Source organism: Cavia porcellus, unplaced genomic scaffold (assembly GCF_034190915.1).
Source record: "Cavia porcellus strain 051 isolate PalLab524CR breed Dunkin Hartley unplaced genomic scaffold, mCavPor4.1 scaffold_17, whole genome shotgun sequence".
Classification (NCBI taxonomy): Eukaryota; Metazoa; Chordata; class Mammalia; order Rodentia; family Caviidae; genus Cavia; species Cavia porcellus.
Genome location: NW_026947500.1, coordinates 59,725,871 through 59,749,663, shown reverse-complemented (window position 1 = coordinate 59,749,663; position 23,793 = coordinate 59,725,871). Strand labels below are relative to the sequence as shown.

The window sequence follows — 23,793 nt, the reverse complement described above, 5'->3', positions numbered from 1 at the left end:
TAATTATATCTAAAACTATGACATTTTATGCAAATTATTCTAGTTTCTAATTAGGGAATGAGAATTTCATTCAAAATTTATACTAAGTAACCTCTAAGAAGATAAACATTTTTTGTTAAGAAGGACAAGTACATGTAGTTTAGAGAGTCTCTCAAGACTGGATCAGACTCAGGGAACAAGTTGAATTTAAAAACAAGGTAAATTGAGCTTGGGAAATCGCACCTTAGAGAATTGTGAGTGGGTGTTTGCTGACAGCTGAACACCAGAGTGCTGGGAGAAAATTCCTTCTTCTTAATTCATAAAATAATTACCTTAAATCATTAAGCCATGTGGGAAATTGGAGAGCGTTAATTTTTTGTTCCTTCAAAAGCATGATCAACTCATCATAATCAATCTACATATTTTAATACATTTTGAACTCACTATTAAAAATATAAAATTTTTACACTTTAAAAAGTACTTATATTCTACATCAGGGGGTTTTATTTTGGTTGTTTCTTAAATTGATTCACCATACAGCATATATATCTTATATTGTGTCCTTTCTGTTTTACTTTTATTTGCATGCTTCCACATTGATTAAAATTTATAATGCACATATATTTTCAGTGGGACAATTATAGTATTTTTGAGTATATGATGCGTTTTTATTATAGAAGCTCTGTAGTAACATTGGAAGGAAATACCCTCTTCTATTTATTGTCAAAGTTGGCCTACTGTACTTGTGTTTTTGTAATGGTTAGGGCTAATAATTTTCTCTTTGGTATATAAATATGATCATACAGGTCTCCATAAGAAACAGTTAAAATCAACACTTGAAACAGTCACTGTGGAAATTTTTGGAAACAAGGGAAATAAGGTCTGAAGATGTTACCCTTGTTAGCATGAACATTGTTCCAAGAGCAAAATAAGTGCTCAAGCTCTCTTCTTCCAGACATAAATCTAGATATTTCCAAGCATCTGTTAGTGACTGTGATAGTGAGAGTCAAGCCCTCACTCCTAGGTACCAGCTACACTGCTGTGCTGAATGTCATGACACTAAAGGGCTATGAGGGGTGGCTCACTATACATTCATTCATTGTATTGTCTGGAGAAAGTTCTCTGTCAACCTACAGGAAACAAGATACTGACAAGGACACATTAGTTCCAAACAATAGCGCTCTATCATAGTCCCAGCCCTGGCATCTTCTGCTGAGATGAATTGAAATATATTATCAAAAAATGAAAAACTAATAAATTCTTGAATTTAACAGAGGAGAATGTCTTTCAGAATTCAGAGACAGAAAAATGTGGAAAATCAATTCTAAAATCATTAGAAAAGTAATGCAGTGGATTACAATAACATGCCTTTTCTTTATAACAGAGTAAAATTAATGGAAAACACGAAAATGTTTTCATTACATATAATGACTGATAATATCCATAATCTCTAATTTAGTAAATATAAATTGCAAGTAAATTCAAATGTCATATCTAAAGTTTTGACAAAATAAACAAATTTATCAATATATTAAAGACTTTATTGGAACAATAATCATAAATATCAAAAAGAAAGCTAAAATGAAGTATTCTACAATTAGAAAGTAAGTAAATGTGATGTGTTATGATAACCCTAAATGATGAAGAGGAGAAAGTACAACATAACTGCATTTTCAAATTTTGTTATTAAACATGTAAATTAATATAATGACTTTGAAATACCGAGAGCTAAACATATGCACAGTGCTCACAACATAAAGCTCATTTAAATGAATAAATTATATACTGTCCAATAATATTTAGGTACACTATGCTACAATTTTAAAATTAAAAACTCAAAATAATCACACTATACAAGGATATACACAGAATCTGGAATATTTATATGGCAAAATATTAAACAGAAACAACACTAAATTCACTACCAAATATATGAAATTTCAATAGTAATATTGGTAATTTTAAAACATGATAGGTGAAAAAAACACCAAAATATTTCATTACCTTAGTTTGTCAAAACACCAAAATATTTTATTACCTTAGTTTGTCAAGAGGAAATAAGTGGAATTTAGCAATCACTATGTTTAGGTAGAAAAATTTGTAGATAAACAAGTTTATTAATCTGATAAAAATCTTACTATAACTATTGCTGAGAGTTGGAGGTCAGTAATTTTTGGGACTTGAAAATTTCTATATATTGATCTACTTGGGAGTAAAGTGGTCGTTTAACAAGTTCTTACAATGTATTTTAAAACATAAGTGAAGACTAAAGAAATTAATCAAATTCATATTTTTGAAAGAGATTTTTCATATATATGTAAATACGTAAAATAGAAACTACTAGTAATGATTTAAGGAGATAAACAGATTCTAAATTTTTAAACAATGAACAATCTGTAATTGCTTATATGACCTTAGGAGAAATAGGGAAGTAGGTCAATTATGGATTAATTACTCTGGAGGAACTGTATTAAGTTCACTGAATACAAACATGAAGAAACAGTCAATGTTGTAGTAATGAACAATATGACTTAATAATATGTTTGTGAGAAACAATGGATGTTATACAAAATTTCTCTATTGTTAAAGTAACTACGAGGATATAAATATCAGTCGCTGATAAAGAATAAATAAATTATAGGGCAAAATATGAAATTTAATGGTTATGGTCTTGTGTCCATAAATAATTTGTATAAGCATTATGCAAAGCGAATTGAATTTTATCCTTGATTATCAGCAATATTTAAACAGTTAGTAGTGAAATATAAGAAAAAAACACGTGATGTATATAGATAGTAGCTAATATTTTCAAAATCAGTTTGTTGAAATTCTGGTCAGGTTTTCATAATTAAAGGCCAAGGTCCTCATTTTATTTGAAATGTAGTATTACAATGAGAAAAGGACTGTTTTCTAGAATTTTTTGATTATGACATATGTGTTCCTCAATATTAATCCTGTAATTTCAGCTATAATCTGTGTTCACTAAAATTTCATTAAGCAGAGTTTAAAGTCAAAACATGAAGCATGATCTCCTATATACATATTTCTTCACTGATGCTTCTATAGTGTCTGGTGGGTAGATGCTGCAATATAATTAATTCAGAAACTCAGATGAAATGGATGATTGCATTATACTATGTCACCCAGAGAAAAAATAAGTCCATCTAAACACTGAAAACTATGATGCTTTTAAAACTTTCACTGATTACATGATAATAAAAATTTACCAAAAGCTACAATATCCAAAGTAAGGTACATGAAAATATGAGACATAATTAAGACATAAAAAACATGCATTTGAGTTATGTGGATTGAGAATGCAGTTTGGATCTGACCAGCTTCTTGACGGTGTCTTTCACATCCCTGTTCCTGAGGCTGTAGATGAGGGGATTCAGCATGGGGATCAAGACTGTAAAAAGCACTGTAGCCACTTTGACCAGGAGCCATGAGCTCTTGGAGCTTGGCACACAGTAGAGAAGGAGGACAGTGCCATGGAAGATGCTGATGGTAGTCAGGTGGGAGGTACAAGTGGAGAGGGCTTTCTGGAGTCCACCTTTGGAAGGCATCCTGATGATAGTCACAACTATGACCACATAGGATGCAAGGATGATCAAGAGGCTGCAAGTTTCAGTGACTACAGAAATGATGAAACATACCATCTGGCTTAAAGAGGGGTCCGAGCAGGACACAGACAAGACAGCAGAGTACTCACAGCCAAAGTGATTTATGACGTTAGGCTCACAGAAAGACAGCTGCACAAGCGAATATGTGATTGTCAAGGAACAGGTTCCAGCCCCCATGTAAGTTCCTGCTACCAGGAGAACACAGAGCTTAGGTGACATAGTGACTGTGTAGAGCAAGGGGTTACAGACGGCCACAAACCGATCATAGGCCATCACTGCCAGCATAAACATCTCTGTAATCACACATGCACAGCCAAAGAAAAACTGTGTCATGCATCCTCTGAAGGAAATGGTTCTGTCTTCCACAATCAAGATTTCTAGCAGTTTGGGTGTAAACACACTGGAATAGCAAATATCCAAAAAGGAAAGATGGCTGAGAAAAAAGTACATGGGCGTATCAAGTTTGGGGTTGATCTTTCTGACCACGATTATGCCCATGTTCCCCAGCAGAGTGACCATGTAGATGGTCAGGAACACCAGGAAGAGGGGTATCTGGAGGTGCGGGTATTCTGAGAAGCCCACCAGGGTGAATGAGGTCACCGAGCTTTGATTTCCTAAATTAAGTAGCATGATCCTTAATTAGGAAAAAGTAGATAAAGTGAAAGGAGTGGAAGGAAAGTATGCAGCAGAACTTGAGAACGTTGGTTGGCAGAAGCTGGGTAGAGGCTCCATATAAACCACGGGAGATGAGTGTGGTCAGCAGACATACCCAAGCTCTCTGCTTCATTCTGGAATATTCTTTCAGCACATTTTGCTCTGAGCAATAAGTTTTATTCATTAACAACTTACAGTTTTTATCTGTAAAATTGCAATATTATAATTATATATAAATCAATAATTAATATAAATAGTATGTAAATTAAGCAGGGAAAAATATATTTTGAGGAAATCCAATCATAGTGGTCTTATGATTACCAATTCAGAGTTTTTGAAAAACATTAAATGTTTTAAAATATGAGAAAATATTACAAATAATTTTGAGGGAGGACAAATTTATATTGCCAAATGTTTGGTACAGAAGACAGTGTTACAATAGAAATTCTACAAGAAAAATGCATCATATAATCAAAAACAGAATTAATCATATCACTAAAATTATGTCCATTATGAAATTTAATAAGTGAGAAAACCATTAGAATAAACGTTAAACAGCTAGGACCCAATGTAAGATTTGTATGAAATGTGATCCTAAATCAATTTAAGAAACAACCAAACCAAAACCTCATCTGTGATTAAGTACTTTTTTAAATTTTGGGAGCTTCATATTTTTAATGAGTTCAAAATTTATTGAACTATGTTGGTAGATTATTATAAGTTGACAGCTTTTGAAGAAACAGAAAATTAACAAATTACAATTTCCTACATTTGATTAACGATTTAACATAATTATTTTATGAACTAGAAGGGAAAAAATTTTCTCCCACTATTCTAGTGTTCTGCTATCATCAAACACCTAGTCCCAATTCTCTAAGATATGAATTTTTACCCTTTCTCACTTTATACTATTGCTAAGAACTGTGAAAATGTTTTCCTAAGAGGTTATTTCGATGATTTGATCAATACTTCCAGTAATAATCGTATCACTACAATTTTCTATTATATGGTTACTGATAGGCTTTAAATAATATAAAATATAACGAACTACATTCTTGTAATCAAGGGTTGAGAGGCGAACAATTAGAACCAGGGCACACAGTTTGTAATATTATTTTTTGATGGTTACCCAAAGTTTAACACAAGGTAGTGCAGACAATCTGTCCACAGCACTAAAGACACAGAATATTCAGCCTAGGGCCTGGAATGCACATTAATGTCCTACATGAGTCCAAATGAAAACCTAGAGCCCATGACGGTGCCTCCCTAGAGTCCAACTGGAGGTCTAGAGCCCATGAGAAGGACTCACACCAATCTATTTTATGGATCTGTGCAGGGGAGGACCAAAGGTCAGAAGTGGAGGCTAGAACGTCTATGCCAGCGAGTGAAGGAGCTGTGCTGGTAAGTTGTGGGTTCTACACTGGAGCTGAGAATTCATACTAATAATAAAGACCGGGGCTGTCCTGAAAAGCACTATAGACATCCTCAGCAACACAGAGGTCTCGAGCTCCTCTGACGATAAGCATAGTTGAGTACATGCCAGAAAGCCAGCGTGACTAGATACTTCTGGAGACTAAATAGCACACATCTTCCCCTCCAGGATCAATAAGTGATGCTTGATGTTAGGAACAGAGATCTCAAAGTGAAACACAGCCACTCTCACCAACAAGGTCCCAAGCTCCTTTGATGATATTGATCAAATTTACACTGGGAAAGCTAGTCATGATAAGCTCCTCCAGGAGAACCCACAGCTTAAATAGCAACACTTAGAGAAATTCACAATGTCTAACTCTCTGAAGATTCACACTCTGAAACTATATTCACAACCACGTTGTTTGTTTCACATTAAAATTTTTAACATTAGGGAACTACACCCAGGGGAATTGCAATTTGTTGTAACAAGCTCAAGCTACAAGGCAATTAGGGGAAATTTTGTTTGTTACTTAAAATTTCATTTCTTCTAAATCAAAGATGTCCTGTTATTCATGTCTTAAGGGGAAAAAGCTAACTTGAATCTACATAGAGACTATACTTCTGAAAAACATAGAGAGGAAATACAGCAACAAAAACATAGCCATATCCATTCCTGTAAACTCAAAATAACAAAGTTGAATGATGACAGACAATAGCTAAAGTCATTCTTTCTTTTTTCTTTTAGAGATGGCTTAGCATGGTGTGTAAGGCAAAACTGACAGGCAAAAGATAGTTAAAACCCATATGGGCACAGAAACATTTTTGCAATAGCATCTATATTTTAAACTACTGATTTTAACATTATGATGTAATTCTAAATCCAGTTTCTCAATTTTGTCTATGATGGCACACTGGTTTTGATTAATGATTCTGAGCATATGGCACAAACTTATTTTCATCTCTCAATGGCTGGCTTCTATACAGTGAAGCTGTAATTTTCTTAATACCTGAATGTTTTAGAGTCATAGACCAATCCATGACTGCTTCAATAGGTAGATGGGGGCTGCATTGCATAAAGAGTTTGAAAAATAGTGGTGTTCTTAATTCTAGAGACCATGTCATCATCTTACATTTCAATATAGAATTATTTCAATGGAATTCTGCAAATTCAAAGTTAGAGACTTGTTTCAATGCAAGTTTCCTAGTACTCTCGGTCATGGAATCAATGAGAAATTGATTTGGTTATTAATAGTCACTTACTACCATAATAAGTACTATGAGAAACAATAGAAGAAAATATTTAAAAAGTGTTGAAGAAGTCAAAAACTCCTTTTAAGAACATATGTTATTTTTGAACAGATGTGACAAGAAGTTTGTTTTAAAAAGAATATATGGATCCAGTCCATTATTTGAAATGATTAAATGGTTTCAAAATGAAAAAAAATGTTTTATTAATTTTAAAATACAAAAATTGAACTTGTCCTCAAGGAGTCTGAAAGAAGATAAAAGGAAACACAAACTTAGATTGTAGCAGCAAAACTCTGAGATGTTATAGTAGGAAAATATTTAGATTAATTTCTTTTTAATCATTAGCAATGTGCTATTAGAGCAAAAATGTGACTTTAAACACTAAGAAACACTAATATGTTACAGAAATGAAGATATGTAATAATGAAAATATTTTCAGAAGTTATTATTTTTAGAAGTCAATAACAACATATATAAAAATGTATAAGTACTTTAATATAGTAGGGGTATTTCAAATAAATACTTAAATACAGGGTAATAAACAATAAATTAAAAGAGTTTTGAAGTTGCTGCAAAATATTAGTTTTAGCTTTCCTCATTTTGTCTTTATTTAATTTGTATCCACACATGTACCTGTGATTATGTCAGATAGGGAACTAAAAATATGACATTCTACAGATAGATATTCAAAACGATGTACACTTTGTGTATGACAAATGTTTGAAAGTATGTAAATTTTGGTCTTCCCTCCAGAGCCAGAAAGCAATGCACCATGTGAGAACTAGAGCTTCTCTAGGAGGACCAATGGTTCAAACAGTAACGCGTTGGAGAACCAACAATACCTGAGCAGTTCAATGCATTAGCTTCTCCTCCACATCTCTATTTATGATGGCAACTTTCCACAGGTGGAACATCTACACTCAGCACCATGCTGATATAATCCAGCTGGTGTTAATTTGACCACCAGTTCTTAATCCATAATCATATGATAGCTAATTATACTACTAATGACTTGTTAGTTCATCAAAAAGAATGGATTGTGTTTTCATTGTTTGATTTTGATCAGTTTTTCATGCCTATATATTGTAATCTGAATAATTACTTTGAAGATAAGAATATGATATATTAACCATAGTTGATCTCCTATTTTTTCATTTTAAAATTAAAAAAAAAAAACAGTGAGTACTACTTTGCCATAAAGAAGGAAAAATGTGAGTCATTTTAGGAAAATGGATGCACTTGTGAGACCATATGGTTAAGTGAAATAAATCAGACACACAAGCACGGTTTCTCTTGCATGAGAAACGCAAAGTGTAAATAAAGATCAACAAAAAGATAAATGATGGGAAGTAGGGAGTGAGATGTTTTTCAAAAGGAAAGGGAACTGCATATACAGTGGGAGGCAGAGAGGGAGGGAAAGGGATGAAAAGGAATCAAAATGTGCTGTGTACACAGGACAGGAGAAAGAGAAACAGCCAGGGCTCCCAGACCAATGCCCTTAGGTTGATTCAGGGCTGAACGTAGTCCAGCCCTTGCCCGACTGTGTAAGTCATCAGAAAGTGAGCTGGAGCAACAAAAGAGGCTGAGGACAATCACACTGAGACAGCAGGAACAGGCAGAAAGAGATGCTCAATTAAACGTGAATCTGAGAAAGCCATTGCCATTAAGGCAGCATTGGAGCAGGGGTGCATCTGCAGGAAGGCCTGGAACCCATCACTCAGGAAGAAAAAGCCGGAACTAGAGGCTGCTCAGCAGCAACAACTGGCCCTGAGGAAGAGCCCTGAAGATGTGAGGCTGAGGGGAAAGTGCAAAAGAGCCTGGCAGCTGGGGAGAAAGCTGCAGGGCAGCACAAAGCTGCATGGAGAAAGTGCACTGACTCCGGGATGAATTAAAAGAGACTCGGTGCCTGCAGAGCCTGTCCAAACAGGAGTCCGCCCACCAGCTACCGAAAGTCCAAGAGGCTGTTCCCAAGTGACTACAGGAAGAGGAAAGAGCACAGGACCATGCTAGATTGGCTGCATGGCATGACAGAGGCCGCTCAGCGTGTGACTGAGGAGGCCAAGGAGGTTGTGAAAGGAGCAGAGCAGGGCGTGGCAGTCTTGAAGCAGCTGACGTGGGTACAGGCTCAGAGAAGGTACAGGTGGGGGTGGAAGCACAATAACTAGAATGGCACATGCAAGAGGAGGAGGTGGTACCGCGCAAAGAGGCAGCAGTGGACATGCAGCAACAGGACACAGGGTCCAGGAAGAACTGCAGCATCTGCAAGCAAGTTCAAAGGCTGAGATCTAAACCCAGAGGCAGCACACACAGGAGACTGAGCACAAGCAGCTGCATGCACGGCTGCAGAGATCCACACGGCCCGCCCACAGCTGCAGGTGACCCTGCACCAAGGAGCAGGGCTGAGGGTTAGCTGTGGGCTCTGCACACACAGGAGGAGGAGGAGGTACAAACACAGAAGCTGCTGAGCACTTCTTGGAGGGGATGGCCTCATGCACAGAGCACCACCGAAAGCCACACTGGTTCATTTTGTCACTGGTTCTTGATTTTCCTGTAGCAAAATACTACTTTTACCACATCTGACAATATCACCCACAGCATAAATTATAAAGGTGTTTTCTATTTTATACAATAACTCATCCGTGGAATATTTGCAGGAACCTCACGAATAACTTATCTATCAACAACATAATTTTTCAAATTGCAATTATATATTGCATTAATTTCAAACTGCAAATATAATAAAATATGTTCCAAATAAGAAACTTGAAAAACTAAAGATAAACAAATTTTCCCCAATATGTTATTTTTAAACGTAAGCCATCCATGCTGTTACTTATCCTTTTTAATTCTTTTCACAGATAATTTATGGTAGTGCTACTATAATATTTCATGCTATTTTTTCTAAATTTTCAATAATACATTCTATTCTTATTATATCAGAGACATGAACATTAAAAAGACCAATATGGAGAAGTCAATGTATACAGTAAAAAGGAAACAAAAGTCATTTAGAAATAATATCCCTGAAACAAATATAGTAATGTTAATTTTGGTATTTATTTTACCACTACTCTTTGTATGTCTATCAAAAACTACACTACATTGTTATTTATTTATCCATCCTCATATTGATGATGTGACAAGTATGTATTTTCTTTCCATATTTCCAAACCCACATATAGGTTTTATTTTGTTTTTCTGTTTCTGAAAATGAACTTATAATACCCATGATAATGAGTAAAGAACTCAAATAGCAAAATCGAAATAATAAAGATATTTGCCAAATAAAAATCGGCTGTTACGCTTTCCCCAAAATTCCAGAAACATGTGAGGAAAATGCACAGATATACACAGAAGGAGCAGAAAGGAATAAACCACATGTCCCAATGCATTACCATGCAGAACATGTGATTTATTTCCAGCACATGGCAGAATCAAGCTTCAGAATGAAAGGAAATGAACAAAATATGTTCCAAACATTTTATTAAAATGTTGAAGCCATGGATCAACATGAGAAGAAACAGAAAAGACGAGCATTACAATTTCTAATTGGTACCGTGACTTAGATAATAAAGCTAGTAATGAAGAACACACGGCAGTGACAATGCTGGAGCATAAGACAACAGAGCTGTGAACCTGTGTGAACTATGCGGATCAGTGGGCTCCACTTCCTCCCTTAGTTGAAGAAAGGGAGTGGCAGTTCCCACGCTAGGTCTTGTAAGGTCTTAAAGATTTTCATTCAGGAGGCCAGGGCTTTAGCTCAGCAGCATAAGTGCCTACTTGGCAAATGCAGGGTCATTGTCATGAGTTCAATCCTCGGCATCAAAAAACAAACAAAACAAAACAAAACAAAACAAAACAAAAGATTGTCATTCACATTGTGACACTCTCACAGACAAGGTGGCCAATGACTAGAAAGAAGATGAATATTTGAGGAGCTCCATACTGGAAGCAGTGTTGTTGCTGAGCAAAACTTGTCTTGTCTCCTCAGCCTGGAGATGCACCTCCTTAGCAGAAGTGTGGTTCTTTACAGTAACACTGGTGACATATCTATATGGAGATTGTTTTTACTATAAAGTTGGCAGGCAGTTCCTTGTGTACTGAGCTATGTCCATGGTTGTTGCATTACTTTATAAATATACACAATATAAACACAAGTCTTAGTTCTAAATTTAGATTAGATCCTCTTCATTCAGACCTCCATATTTGCTACTGGGAAATCTCTTTGGATACAGCAAATAGGCAAATAATGTATTTATATTAAACTAAAAATCATTGTAAGGCATTCTGAACATTAAACAGCTTTGATTTATTTCACTTAAAGCATAGTCGTATATTACTTTGAAATTAAATCACCATCAATTTCTTTTAAAATGGATATGATCAAGATATAAAAAATGTATTTATTTGAATTGTATTGAGTGAGAAAAAATCTTAGATATTATCAGCTTCCTGACTGTCTCTTTCACATCTTTGTTCCTGAGGCTGTAGATGAGGGGATTCAGCATGGGGATCAGGACTGCATAAAGGACAGTGGGCACTTTGACCAAGAGCCAGGAGCTCTTGGAGCTGGACACACAGTAGAGAAGGAGGAGGATGCCATGGAAGATGCTGATGACAGTCAGGTGGGGGGTGCAAGGAGAGAGGGCTTTCTGGAATCCACACTTGGAGGGAATCTTGATAACAGTGATGACTATGAAGGCATAAGAGGCAAGGATGATCAGGAGGCTGCAAGCCTCACTGAAGATGGAAATAATGAAACATACCATCTGGCTGAAGGAGGGGTGAGAGCAGGATAATGAGAGGAGAGCAGAGTACTCACAGCCAAAGTGATTTATGATGTTAGACTCACAGTAGGACAGCTGCACAAGGGAATATGTGATTGTCAAGGAACACCATCCTCCCCACATGTACGCCCCTGCCACAAGGAGAGAACAGAGTGTACAGAACGCAGTGACTGTGTAGCGCAGGAGTTATAGATGGCCACAAACCGGTTATGGGCCATCACTGCCAGCATAAACATCTCTGTAATCACAAATGTGCAAGTGAAGAAAAATTGTGTCGTGCATTCTCTGAAGGAGATGGATCTGCCTTCAACAATCAAGATTTCTAGTAGTTTGGGTATAAATACACTGGGATAGCAAATATCCAAAAAAGAAAGATGGCTGAGGAAGAAGTACATGTGTGTTTGAAGTTTGGTGTTCATCTTTCTCATCACAATAATGCCCAGGTTCCCCAGAAGAGTAGATGGTTAGGAACACCATGAAGAGGGGTGCCTGGATGCGTGGGTATTCTGAGACCCCACCAGGATGAATGAGGTCACAGAGCTTTGATTTCTCCCTTTGTGTGCCATGGTTCTTCATTTAAAAATGAAGAATGAAAATAAAATTGCACAGCAGAAATGGATCTCTTTAAGTAGAAAAAATTCATGCGGGGCTCCTTACCAATGACTACAGTGGATACTTACCCTTTCCTAGTATTCTGCTTCCCTCTGGAGTCCTACATGGCCACTTACCAACAAGTGATGACACACAATTAACTCAGTCCTTTTGTCCTCTGCATTTTTGTTATCTGGAATAAAACAGTAGCATTTATCAATATTGATACTGTATGCAAATTATATGTAAATCTACCTGAACTCAGAGTGCTTCTTAATAAAATATATGACATGAAAGAAGACAAAAAAAATCAGACAGGTATTGCCCAGGTCATAGTAGTGAAAGGATCGATCATGTCAGAGGACACCATGGGAGTATTACATCTTTTTAAATTGCAACTATACATAAAATTGTAACAATTTGGAATGGGAGGCATATATTGTCAGACAGCTATGTTCTTTAATTGATATGCTGGAGTTTTACCTATTATAACATGTGGTCTAGTATCAAGTTCTCAAAATATACACAAGAGAATTTTTAACTGATCCCATCAAAAACTTGATTTAATATTATGTTGTTAAAATTACATGCTCAAATATCAGTATGTTTAATGTTCATACACATGATTCATATGAGGTGACATACTGTGGAACATTTTGGAGACAACTTTTTTCAGTATTGAGCTACATCTTATTTTTTTATTATTTATTTTAAGATAGGATTTCCTTAAGTCCCCAGGTTTTCCAGGTTGGGCTTGACTTTACAATCTTCTCTTGAAATCTGTCCCTACAAATCCCAGTCACAGAGCATCGCACTGCACATTAAATAGAAAGTTGGGTGGGCCCTTTAAAATGATATTATGCAGTTACATGTGTTCTTTTAAAAAGATTTGTTTTTCTATTCGGGCATTTGGGGTATTTTTGTTGTGATACACCACTCTGGTTCAGAATTTTGAGGTAAAATCTGTGGCTCCGGAAAGGAGGCCTCATGAATTGTGTTAATAAATGTCCTGAAAGTTGACTTAGAGTCAGAATTCCTGGAATAGTTAAGAGTACATCATTCATCCTAAGCATAACTAAATTGGCTTGCTGGAAAGCTGGAAAATGAGCTCCCTAAAGAAATGTACAATTTAAAAACTGACAGTGCCTCAATGTTCTCACATGTCTTGTGCTTCATTTTCATCAGCTACAATTTTACACCCCATTTTTTCTCCTTAAACTTACTTTTCCCATATCTCAAGCTCCTCTTTTTAAATCTTATCACTGAAATAAACCACAGCACCATCATAAGTCAATTATATACTTAAATGTGTGTTTTAAAATGTCTTTTATTAGTGTTGACTTTTATCATCTGGTTTTAAACTGAAGTATTTATTATTTTGTTTCAAAGAAAAATAAAAATACTTGAGTACTCTTTCACAGTTTTATAAATTTTCAAGACTCACTATCTTAGCAAAATCTATCTAGGCCAAAATGTCATGATTGTAGGAAGTTTGCAGTTTGTTGCAATATATATCCATTAGTTAAAATTTAAAATTAGTATTTCTAGCACCATTCGCTCCCACATAAAAGTTCATCAGAGGATGACTGATAAATCATGGCCCTCACGCTTACAAATTCAAAATTTTTTGATACACTTAAGAATTGCATTTTTATTATTACATTTGTAGGCTACTTCATATTTTTTCTTCCCATTGCTACCTGCATGACTTTGAACCCTAATTTGTCAATGCCTTGTCCAAACTTCGTACTTTAATTCAAGGCTCTCTGTTTGCCTAAAATCCTTCACTGTAATTTTAGTTTCCAATAATCTTACTGGTCTTCAGTAAATTTAACCCCACTTTTCTATGCTCCGTTACTGCTGGAATAACTGGCTTTTAAAGCATTGTTTCATCTCAATTTCAGCAGAGTAACCACAGTGCATTAAACATACTGTCTCATGGATCCAGATCAACTTGGAATGTTCAGGAAAAATACAATTTGCTTTCTTTCTCATCTCACACTCGTTTGGAATACAAACACTGTCCATCGCATTTAGTCCTTTAAAAAGCAGAATAGGACCATAGAAATTTTAAAACAATACTATAGTGCTAATTTTGTTAAATTAGTCATAACATTTGTTTGCTTTGTTTGTTTGGCCCCTCCACAGTACTGGCGATGGGACACAGGGCTCTGAACCATCAAACTCCAACCTCATCTTTTTTAAAAACAAATTGTGATTCTGAGTATACTTTGAACCTAATCCAGTTAAGAGGTAGGGAAAATTACTGGTTTTAGTAAGTAAACTAAGCTAATTTTTACAATGCTAGAAAAAGGACAAAAAGGAGTTGATACTTGTATTGTAACCCTTTCTAGTTTCAAGATTCACACTGTCTTAAACTTTCACCTATTCTCCTCCCTGTCTTCTGACATGTTGTTTTCTCACTGCATTCCCCACCATGCCTTATACTTTCTGTCCATTCCTGAGTCATGGATTGTGTTGTCAATTCAGTACAGACTGCATATGAAAAACGTAACTATCAAAAGGTCTTTCCCTCTTATTCCTGCTGCTACCATAAGAGTCAATGAAGAGCTTATAAAACTGCAACACAAATTCTCCTTAACCCTGAATAATTAAAGTGTGTTTGAGAGCAACCATTACAAAATCCATCAAATTGAAACAATTCTTTAAGGATTCTATGGCATCTCCCAAAATGAATGGAGCTTAATTTGTCAGTTCCTATCCATATTTCAAAATGGTGCTTTATGAAATAAAAAGTTACTTTGCTTTTCTAATCCATTGAAATGGTCTCATTTCTTCTTTAGTACTTTATACAATATCTCATTTCCATTGAAAGTTCCCTGAAAACTTCTCAAAGAAAAATTTTCTGAAAATATAAATAACACATTTTACTTGTTTTTCTGTATATTTATATTTTTTAAAGTATGTCATATTTTAAGTTTTGTACAAATATTGATGTTCATTTCATTTTATATTTCATCACTTTGTTAAATTTAATGAGGATCCAACTTCTATATAGCATTTCATTTAAAATACCTAGTGTCTCAAAATAACTCAAGGTCAGAAAAAACAATATGAGGACCAAGGAGAGTGTCATTTAATACCTGGAATATGACCCATCAGTTGAATTTAGCAGACATTTCTCTGTTTCTGCTCATACATGTTTTTCTCTGTCCAAAAGTTTTATTGATCTCAATCTATCTCTTATAAGAATGAAAAGATATCTAACATTGAAGCAACTCAACAAATGCCAGGTTTTCTTAATGTCAATATTTTATTTGATGATATCCTTGTCTTTTTAGTAAACCTCATGAGCAGTCTCTCTCAGTGCTAAAATGGTGTTGAGCTTTTTCTTCTTTATTTAAAAGCCCTGAGTGATTTTACATACTTGAATATAATAAAGGAGTCAACTAATGACCTTTTCCAATTACCAAGATATGTGGAAGTGGCTTAGAATTTCTCTTGAGTAAGAGAACACCCATGTGGCTAGGCTCCGTGTCCTTGTTGGTTTCTCCCCTGAATGTTTGCCTGTGGGGACACAGCCCCCTGAGACTTTGCTGACATGACCTGTAAACAAGGAAATTAATGGAAAATAACCTTGTTTTCTATTACCTACAGTATAATGTGTACATATCATTACAAAAATATAGTCCTTGAAACAAACTAACAAGTAAAAAAATACCTTCCCTCTGTAACAAATGTGACAGTTTTGAAAAGAGAAAAAATGACAATAATAATAAGAGCAACTCCATTTATTCTATTATTTTCAGCATTATTATGCCTGATGGGCATTTAATACATTTCCTTTGCGTGTTTGCATATTTCTTTAGAAAGAAACATTCTTTATGTTGTTTTAAACAATCCCTTGATGGTGAAACAAATAAAATTAATATAATGTTTTAAATATAATATCAATTGTGGAGCTTAGAAAATTTGGAATTTCTAAGTATCAGGGTTTTGCTATCGATCTAGCAGTATTCTTCAAAACATTCTTATCAATGAGCACACTGAGACTTTAAATCCATCAACGATAGCCCCCGCACATATTTCTGTAGGCGCTAAATTAGGGAAGAAAGTCAGCGGTGTTAGATGTGACCCACAAAACTATACCTACACTGATTGAAAAATATTAAAATTTTACAAAAACACAGTTAGAGTGACATTTAAAATCAAAATATACCGTGATTATTCCAATGCAATAGAGCTAGAAATGGAAAAGTTTTAGAAATTTGTAGATGAAATTCAGCAGCTATTTAGGGTTATTTTTACAAGTGTGAGCTATTTTTAGTGTGTGGCTAACAAAAATAAATGTTTGCTTTGAAATTTCTGCAGCTTACAGGTATCAAAGTTTTGGTTTAATTTTTCAATCAAAGGAAATTACCATTAAAGTACAAGACTGTAAAATCAAGTAAAGGCACTTTAAAACAGATCACTGTAATATAAAAGATTTTCTTTTTCTTTATGTTTTCTAATTTTAAACATAACTCAGAATGATATATAAGCCAAAAGTAAAAATATAAAGATAGCTGAAAGGCATGTGTTAACATAAGCAATCATAGGATTCATATTTTATAGTATCATATATCTGTATTACTAATATTCCAATTCTAAATGACAGTGATCTGCATTGGTTTTCCAAAATGGCATGAAAGTTTTGGTTATGAAGTTTGTGTATAGAATATTACTTTCTTAATATCCTCCAGCTGTGTGATTTTCTTACAGCTTTATGTAAATATTTTCATAAAATGTATAAATACTTTAGATTCAGAGAAACAGACTGTGTATATATTGTGGATTGCTCACATAAACAATGATGAAAACCACTAAGTTCTATAACAAGTCATTTTTATTACTTAAGCAGCTATACAAAAAGAAAGAATCTTTATGTAACTTAAATCTACTTGTTTACAAAGAGATAAAGTTTCTTGTTTATGGTACAAAAGTGAAATTATTTGTAAGAATTATGATAGGAGACAAGAAAGAAACATCATAGTAGACTGCAATAAGATTAGGACAATTCAGTCACTAAACCTCTTAAATATTTTTGTTCTAAAAGCATATTTATTAAACTATGCACACATGTAATACATAGATACATTTTTATGAAGCTGAGTTGGAGCATTTAACTACAATTCCTCCCTGGACAATCAACACTAACAGAAGAAGACAGCACGTTGAAAGGATTATTCAGTGTGATAAAGTGAGATTCATCCCAAAAATGCAAGAGTGTTTCAGCACATACCACAAAACGAAGTGATCCATTCCATAAAGTGGATGTGAAACACATACATTGCTATGGGCAATGCTTTTTTTCCTAAGACTTGGAATTAATAAGGATGCCATATTACAGCACTTTGTTTTCAACATAGCAATGGAACATTTAACCACAGAAATAAGGCAGATTTCTTAATAACATACAAAAAGTGAAGAAATTGAATTATTGTTGTTTTCAGTTGATGTGATAATATATAGAGCAGTCATCAGAAGTTAAAACTAAGAAATTCAGTAAAGCTGTGGCATACAAATCTAATGGAGAAAATTTGTAGTATTTCTAAATACCAGTAATGAATTATCTGCAGTGGAATTCAAAACAGCATTACATTTAAAAGATCTACCAAAAAAATAGAAATAGATCAAAGAGGTGTAAGAGCTCCACAGTCAAAATTTTAAAGCACTGGTGAAAGAAAATCAAGAATTAAAACATAGAATAAAAGATATCCAAAATGTGCACTAGAAATTATAAAAGTAAGTGCTTGCCTGGCAAGTGTAGTCCTGTTTTTGATTCCCAGGACCAATAAAAGTGAAAGGAAAAGAAATGACTAAAATAAGAAGGAAAAATTGGGATGGGGAAAGAAGAAAAGAAAGAAAAAATGCATAATTACACTACTAATCTCTTCTGGCCCAATAAAAAGAGTGGATTGTGCTTTTGTATTTAAAAAAAAAAAAAAAGGATGAAACAAAACATAAAACAAATCAGAAAAAAAAAAAAAAACCAATGTAAATGGCACAGATTTCAAAGCAAGACAATAGAAGGTCAACAGTGACCACCATAATGTCTCTTGTTTTCTTCTAAATGGCTGTCTATATCTTCACAGATAATGAATTCATACAAAACAAAATAGTATAAAACTGATTAGAACAGAGTAATAAATGCATTACCAGCATCCAAAACCAAGAAATAGAAAAAAATTAACCATGGCTGACATAATGTCTCTTATTCTCTTCAAAATAGCTTTCCAGGGGCTGGGGATTTAGCTCAGCGGCATAAGCACCTGCCTTGCAAGCAGGCGGTCGTGAGTTCGATCCCCAGTGCCGATAAAAATGAAAAAAAAAAAAAAAATAGCTTTCCGTACCTTTATGTATGTTGAAGTTAAACAATACAAAACAGATTGACAACACACTGAACAATGAATAGAAGCACTACTGGATTTCACAGCATGATGATACAGAATCAGCAATGGATACAATAATGCCTATTTCCTTTATGCATTAAAGGAAAAAAAAACAAACAAAAAACAAAACAAACAAACAAAAAACCAAACCAAACAGATTAGTAGGAATATAAGAAATAACAAAGACAAATAAATAACAATAGCAAAGTGCCCAAACAATGACGATATAAGCCTTCAAAACATGGTGGTAGCACCCGAAGTAAGGTTGATATTTTACAGTGATCTGCAAGAGTTCCTCAGGTCACCTGACAGAGGCATACAAAATTGTTCGAATCCTATGAATATTAACTGATTTGTTCTATGAACTCATAGAATTTGTAGCACAGTCACCGCAGCTATCTTAATAAGTGTGTTGATACAAATATCGATGTATTTTCTTTGTCCTTTTACTTGTTCCTCCTATTCCCTGAGATATTGTTTTTCCCCTTTGAGCATATTTTTACCCTTACACTGCAATTATTGAGAATTTTGTATTTATGTACTGTTACCTTTTCTTATCCTATAGAGACAATACTGTATTTACTAATGTGAATTTGATTTATTTCACTTATGAGTATGGTCTCAATTTGCATCCACTTACATATAAATATCTCAATGTGATCATTTTTATAGCTGAGTATTACTCCATTGTATAAAAATACCACATCTTTTTTTTTATCCATTACTCAGTTGATTGGCATTTAGGTTGTTTCCAAGATTTGGCTATTACAAATTGTGCTGATATGAACATGGGTGCACATATACCACTGGGATATGATGCTTTCAATTCTTCTGGGAATATGACCAGAAGTGCAATAGCTGGGTCAAATGGTACTCCGAATCCCAGTTTTTAAGAATGATTTCTTTAGGTTTGTGTGGTATGATAGTGATATTTTTATGGGGATTGCATTAAATCTGTATAAAAATTTTTTGAGAGGGGTATATTTTCACAATATTTGTTCTTCCTATCATTGAACAGGGAATGTCTTTCAATTTTCTGTGATCCTCTTTAATTTCTTTTCTTCCAGTTATTATAATTTTCCTGGAATAGTTTCTTTACTTGTTTTGTCAGATTGATTCCTAAGTATTTCATTTTTTTTTTGATGGTATGGTGAAGGCTGTCACTTTCTCTTATTTCTCGCTCAGTGATTTTTTCTTAGTGTATACTAATGCTGGTTAATGTTTGAATGCTTACTTTGTATCCAGCTACATTGCTGAATTTATTTATTATACATAGGAGCCTTTCAATGGAGGTTTTGAGGTCTTCTATGTAGAGTACCATGTTGCCTGCAATAATGATAATTTAACTTCTTTTTTTTCCTTTCACTACTCCTTTTATTTTCTCTTTTGTCTAGTCACTCTTGCTAGTGTTTCCATTACTACACTGAATTGGAGTGCTAATAATGGACATCCTTGTCTTGTTCATGATTTTAGTGTAAAGGCTTTAACTTTTTGGTTGTTTAATATGTTTCTGGTTCTTGGATTGTCATGGATGTCTTTTATCATATTGAGACCATATAAAGACCATCTATTCCAATTTGCTGTAAGAGTCTTACCATGTATGAGTGTTGGAACATAACAAAATCTTTTTCTGCAACTATAGAAATGATCATGTGATTGTTATTTTTGACTCTATTGGTATGGTGGACTACCTTTATTTGCATATGTTGAACCATACCTACACTTTGAGATGAACTCCCTTTATTATGGTTTATAATCTTTTAGATGATTTGCTGCATTTTGTTTGCCAATATATTATTGAGAATTTTTGCATGTATGTTTACTAGATAAATTCGCCTGTAGGTCTCTCTCTCTCTCTCTCTCTCTCTCTTCTCTCTCTCTCTCTCTCTCTCTCTCTCTCTCTCTCTCTCTCTCTCTTTCTCTCTTTCTCAGAGTCACTCTGGAAGCACTGAAGTTTGGTAACTGTGCCATTATGTATCCCGGCACATCACGGGAAGCGATCGGTAAGAATGCCCCAGTTCTTCCTTCCATATTCAAGTTGTGGCAGAGCATGCTCCATGAGGCCATGAGTTCAGCGTTGGAGAAGACAAAAGGAAGCAAAAGTCTTAGCCATAGACAGTTTGCTACATCCTCATGTGGCTGACTTTTGTCTTCATGAACAGGAATGCAGCTGATTGTTTTGCAGGCTAGTTTCACAGACTGGCAGAGAGATGATACCCATTCAAGACAGAAAGTGGAGGCTGCATAGTAAATAAATGCAATGGGACAGCCACTCAGTCATTGGTCGTGTCTGTTAAAGTACCAGAATCTCTTTCTAAAAAGCCAAATAGTTCAGTTGGATTTATTGTATAACTTTAAAATACAGAAGTGCTGATCAGTAATTGATTAGGTGTGCTAACCAAAATTCTGAACAAATCCTGTCAATCAAATAACCCTCAAAAACTATGACATATTTTTAGTTTTATGGCCCAACAGATGCTTCTACTACAAACTGGACTAGGGATAAATTTCCTTTTTGATTAGAGGTTTGCCCAAAATGGGCATGTTTCTGGTTAATTTTTGCAGAAAGACTGAAGTAGACTGCCTATCAATGCCAACTTCTGCATTCAAAATCCCCAGGATTACTCAATTTTGGAAGCTATATTTAAATTTTGGGTTTTAATTACAAAGGGAATTTTAATCATGTACAAACAAAGCCCGAAGTTGATTTCGTTATATAATTTCCTGTGAAATTTGGAGCAAATTCTACTCATTAAAGGTGACGTAAGAGAGCCACATTTGATTTAATTGCCTTATGATGCTTGCAAGGCATAATCTGGAGGTGATTCTCTAGAGCTAGAGTCCTTGAGGAAATAAACTTAGATGTAATAACCTCGGTGCTCCAGTTATATGTGGCATACAGAGAAACAGGAAAGGGTACCCTGTTTCCCTGTAGTACATAGCTTCATTCAAGCTTCCTGTGAAATAACGAAAATGTTATTTTCCTAATAGTATAACCAGGAAAAATTTTATTTTCATATTTAGCTCAATTTCTGTAAACATTATTCTGTTTGAGCCTTATAGTATTCAAGGAAGAGCTTATAGCTTGTGGAAATACTTTGTCTCAGATCCACTGAAAAAGACTTCAAAAAGAAAAGTGGGGATAAATATGCAATATTCTGTGTATATGCATGATGGAGAAATAGTCTTCTGGGAAAACTTGCTCAGTATTTCTGGTGACATTTAGTAAGATATTCAACACAGGAAGTAGCATTTATGGAAAAGAGTTTCTGAAATACATATGGTAAAGTATTAAATATATTTAATATTTTACAGAATTCTTAGGCAAGAAACACATTTTCTTAATGAATTGTATTGATTTGTTTAAATAAGTGAAATGCACATTCATTGTTCTTTGGAGCAAATATTTCACATTTTTTCCAGCATCTTCACTCTTTGATGTATTTATGTAAAAAAAAAAAAAAAAAAAAAAAAAAAAAAAAAAACAAAAAACAAGAAAAAAACCACATTTTTTGTCTGTTCTGTGACTGGGATGCTTACAGAATTTCATGATGGAACAGTCATTTACTTCCACAAACCTTGTGTTTTACAGGAACAAGTCTCCTCAAGAACACATGCAGTGCAAGAAAGCTTGGTGATGGCTGTAAGAAATCTGAGTGTGGAGACAACCTTTGCCCTCTTAGGTTTCACTGATTCCCCAGAACTTCAGATCCCTCTCTTCCTTGTATTCCTGATCATGTACATTGTCATGGTGGTAGGAAACCTTGGGATGATAATAATCATCTGGGTTAACCCCAAACTTCACATCCCCATGTACTTTTTCCTTAGTCGCCTGTCATTTGTGGACTTCTGCTACTCTGCCATTGTTACTCCCAAATTGCTTGAGAACCTGGTCATGGAAGACAAAACCATCTTCTACTGGAGCTGCATGTGGCAGTTCTACCTGTCTTGCTTTGCTGTGGTGGCTGAGTCCTTCTTGCTGGCAGTGATGGCCTATGACCGCTTTGTGGCCATCAGGAACCCCCTGCTGTACACGGGTGCTATGTCCCAGAGACTCTGTGCTCTGCTCGTGGTTGGATCCTACTTCTGGGCTCTGTTTTGCCCATTTGTGCTCTTCTGCTATGCTCTTCAGCTAAGCTTTACTGGATTTAATGTCATCAACCACTTTTTCTGTGAATATACATCCCTTATTGCAGTCTCTGTCTCTGACGTGCACATCCCTCAACTGATGCTTTTTGGCTTTGCCACCTTCAATGAGGTGAGTACACTTTTGATCATCCTCACCTCCTACATATTTATTTTTGTGACAGTCATAAATCTCCCAACTGCCAGTGGGCGTCAAAAACCCTTTTCCACCTGTACCTCTCACCTGACAGCCATCACCATCTTTCATGGGACCATCCTGTCCCTCTATTGTGTGCCCAACTCCAAGAACTCAAGACAGACAGTCAAAGTGGCCTCTGTGTTTTACACAGTTGTCAATCCCATGCTAAATCCTCTGATCTACAGTCTGAGGAACAAGGATGTAAAGGATGCCTTCTGGAAAGTAGTAGAGATGAAAGTCCCTTTCCATCGAATCAATCCCAGGAGATGTTTTCAGCCTTAGTAATTACTGGGGAGAGGTTTAAGGTTTTTAAATGCTATAATAGAGGTTTTTAAAATTAATAGTAGATGAATATGTTGAATTGACAAATTCAAATCATATTATCAAACCAAAGCAATTAAATTCTAGGATGATTTTTTAAAATGTTTTGTTTCATTCTGTTTCTTTGAAGTACACACACATACACACAAAGAGAAGTAGAAAGCGTGATAGTTTTCAGGATATTCAGGTATTGAAAGAATGATGGTAACCATAACAAAAAATACTTTCCTGATTTGTTAATGTGAGTAACAGTAAGTGTCTGGTTTTGCAAGCTTTTCGTGCAGTGCCACTGTAATATTGTGGCATTCTAGGAGACAGAAGTTGTTATGCTGTGCAATAAAGAAGTCCCTATAATCAGATACCCCATCTTAGGGGTTTTGTGACCTGAGTGAACGGAAATTGTGGCAAATGAAACAGTTTTTGCATGTGCAGAAATGTGCAGCATAAGGATGATTCCTTCT

The 23,793-nt window shown here is 35.0% G+C and overlaps 2 protein-coding genes and 1 pseudogene across 2 annotated transcripts; 1 reads left to right on the top strand and 2 right to left on the bottom strand.

Annotated features, from left to right (window-relative positions):
- Window positions 1-3,281: 3,281 nt before the first annotated feature.
- On the bottom strand, window positions 3,282-4,232 carry LOC100721792 (olfactory receptor 1165-like). Its single transcript, XM_003467887.2, has one exon. The coding sequence runs from the start codon at window positions 4,230-4,232 to the stop codon at window positions 3,282-3,284; it is 951 nt and encodes a 316-aa protein (XP_003467935.2).
- Window positions 4,233-11,338: 7,106 nt separating this feature from the next.
- Window positions 11,339-12,270, bottom strand: LOC100716537 (olfactory receptor 1165-like; annotated as a pseudogene).
- A 9,949-nt stretch (window positions 12,271-22,219) lies between these two features.
- On the top strand, window positions 22,220-23,293 carry LOC100716816 (olfactory receptor 5D14-like). The gene has a single exon (XM_003467821.4). It carries the CDS (start codon window positions 22,220-22,222, stop codon window positions 23,291-23,293), a length of 1,074 nt encoding a protein of 357 aa, XP_003467869.4.
- The last annotated feature ends 500 nt before the right edge of the window (window positions 23,294-23,793 follow it).

What these genes read in the sequence shown, in the direction of transcription:
- LOC100721792 (XM_003467887.2), bottom strand. Translation starts at nt 4,232, where the DNA reads ATGCTACTTAATTTAGGAAATCAAAGCTCGGTGACCTCATTCACCCTG.
- LOC100716816 (XM_003467821.4), top strand. Translation starts at nt 22,220, where the DNA reads ATGCTTACAGAATTTCATGATGGAACAGTCATTTACTTCCACAAACCT.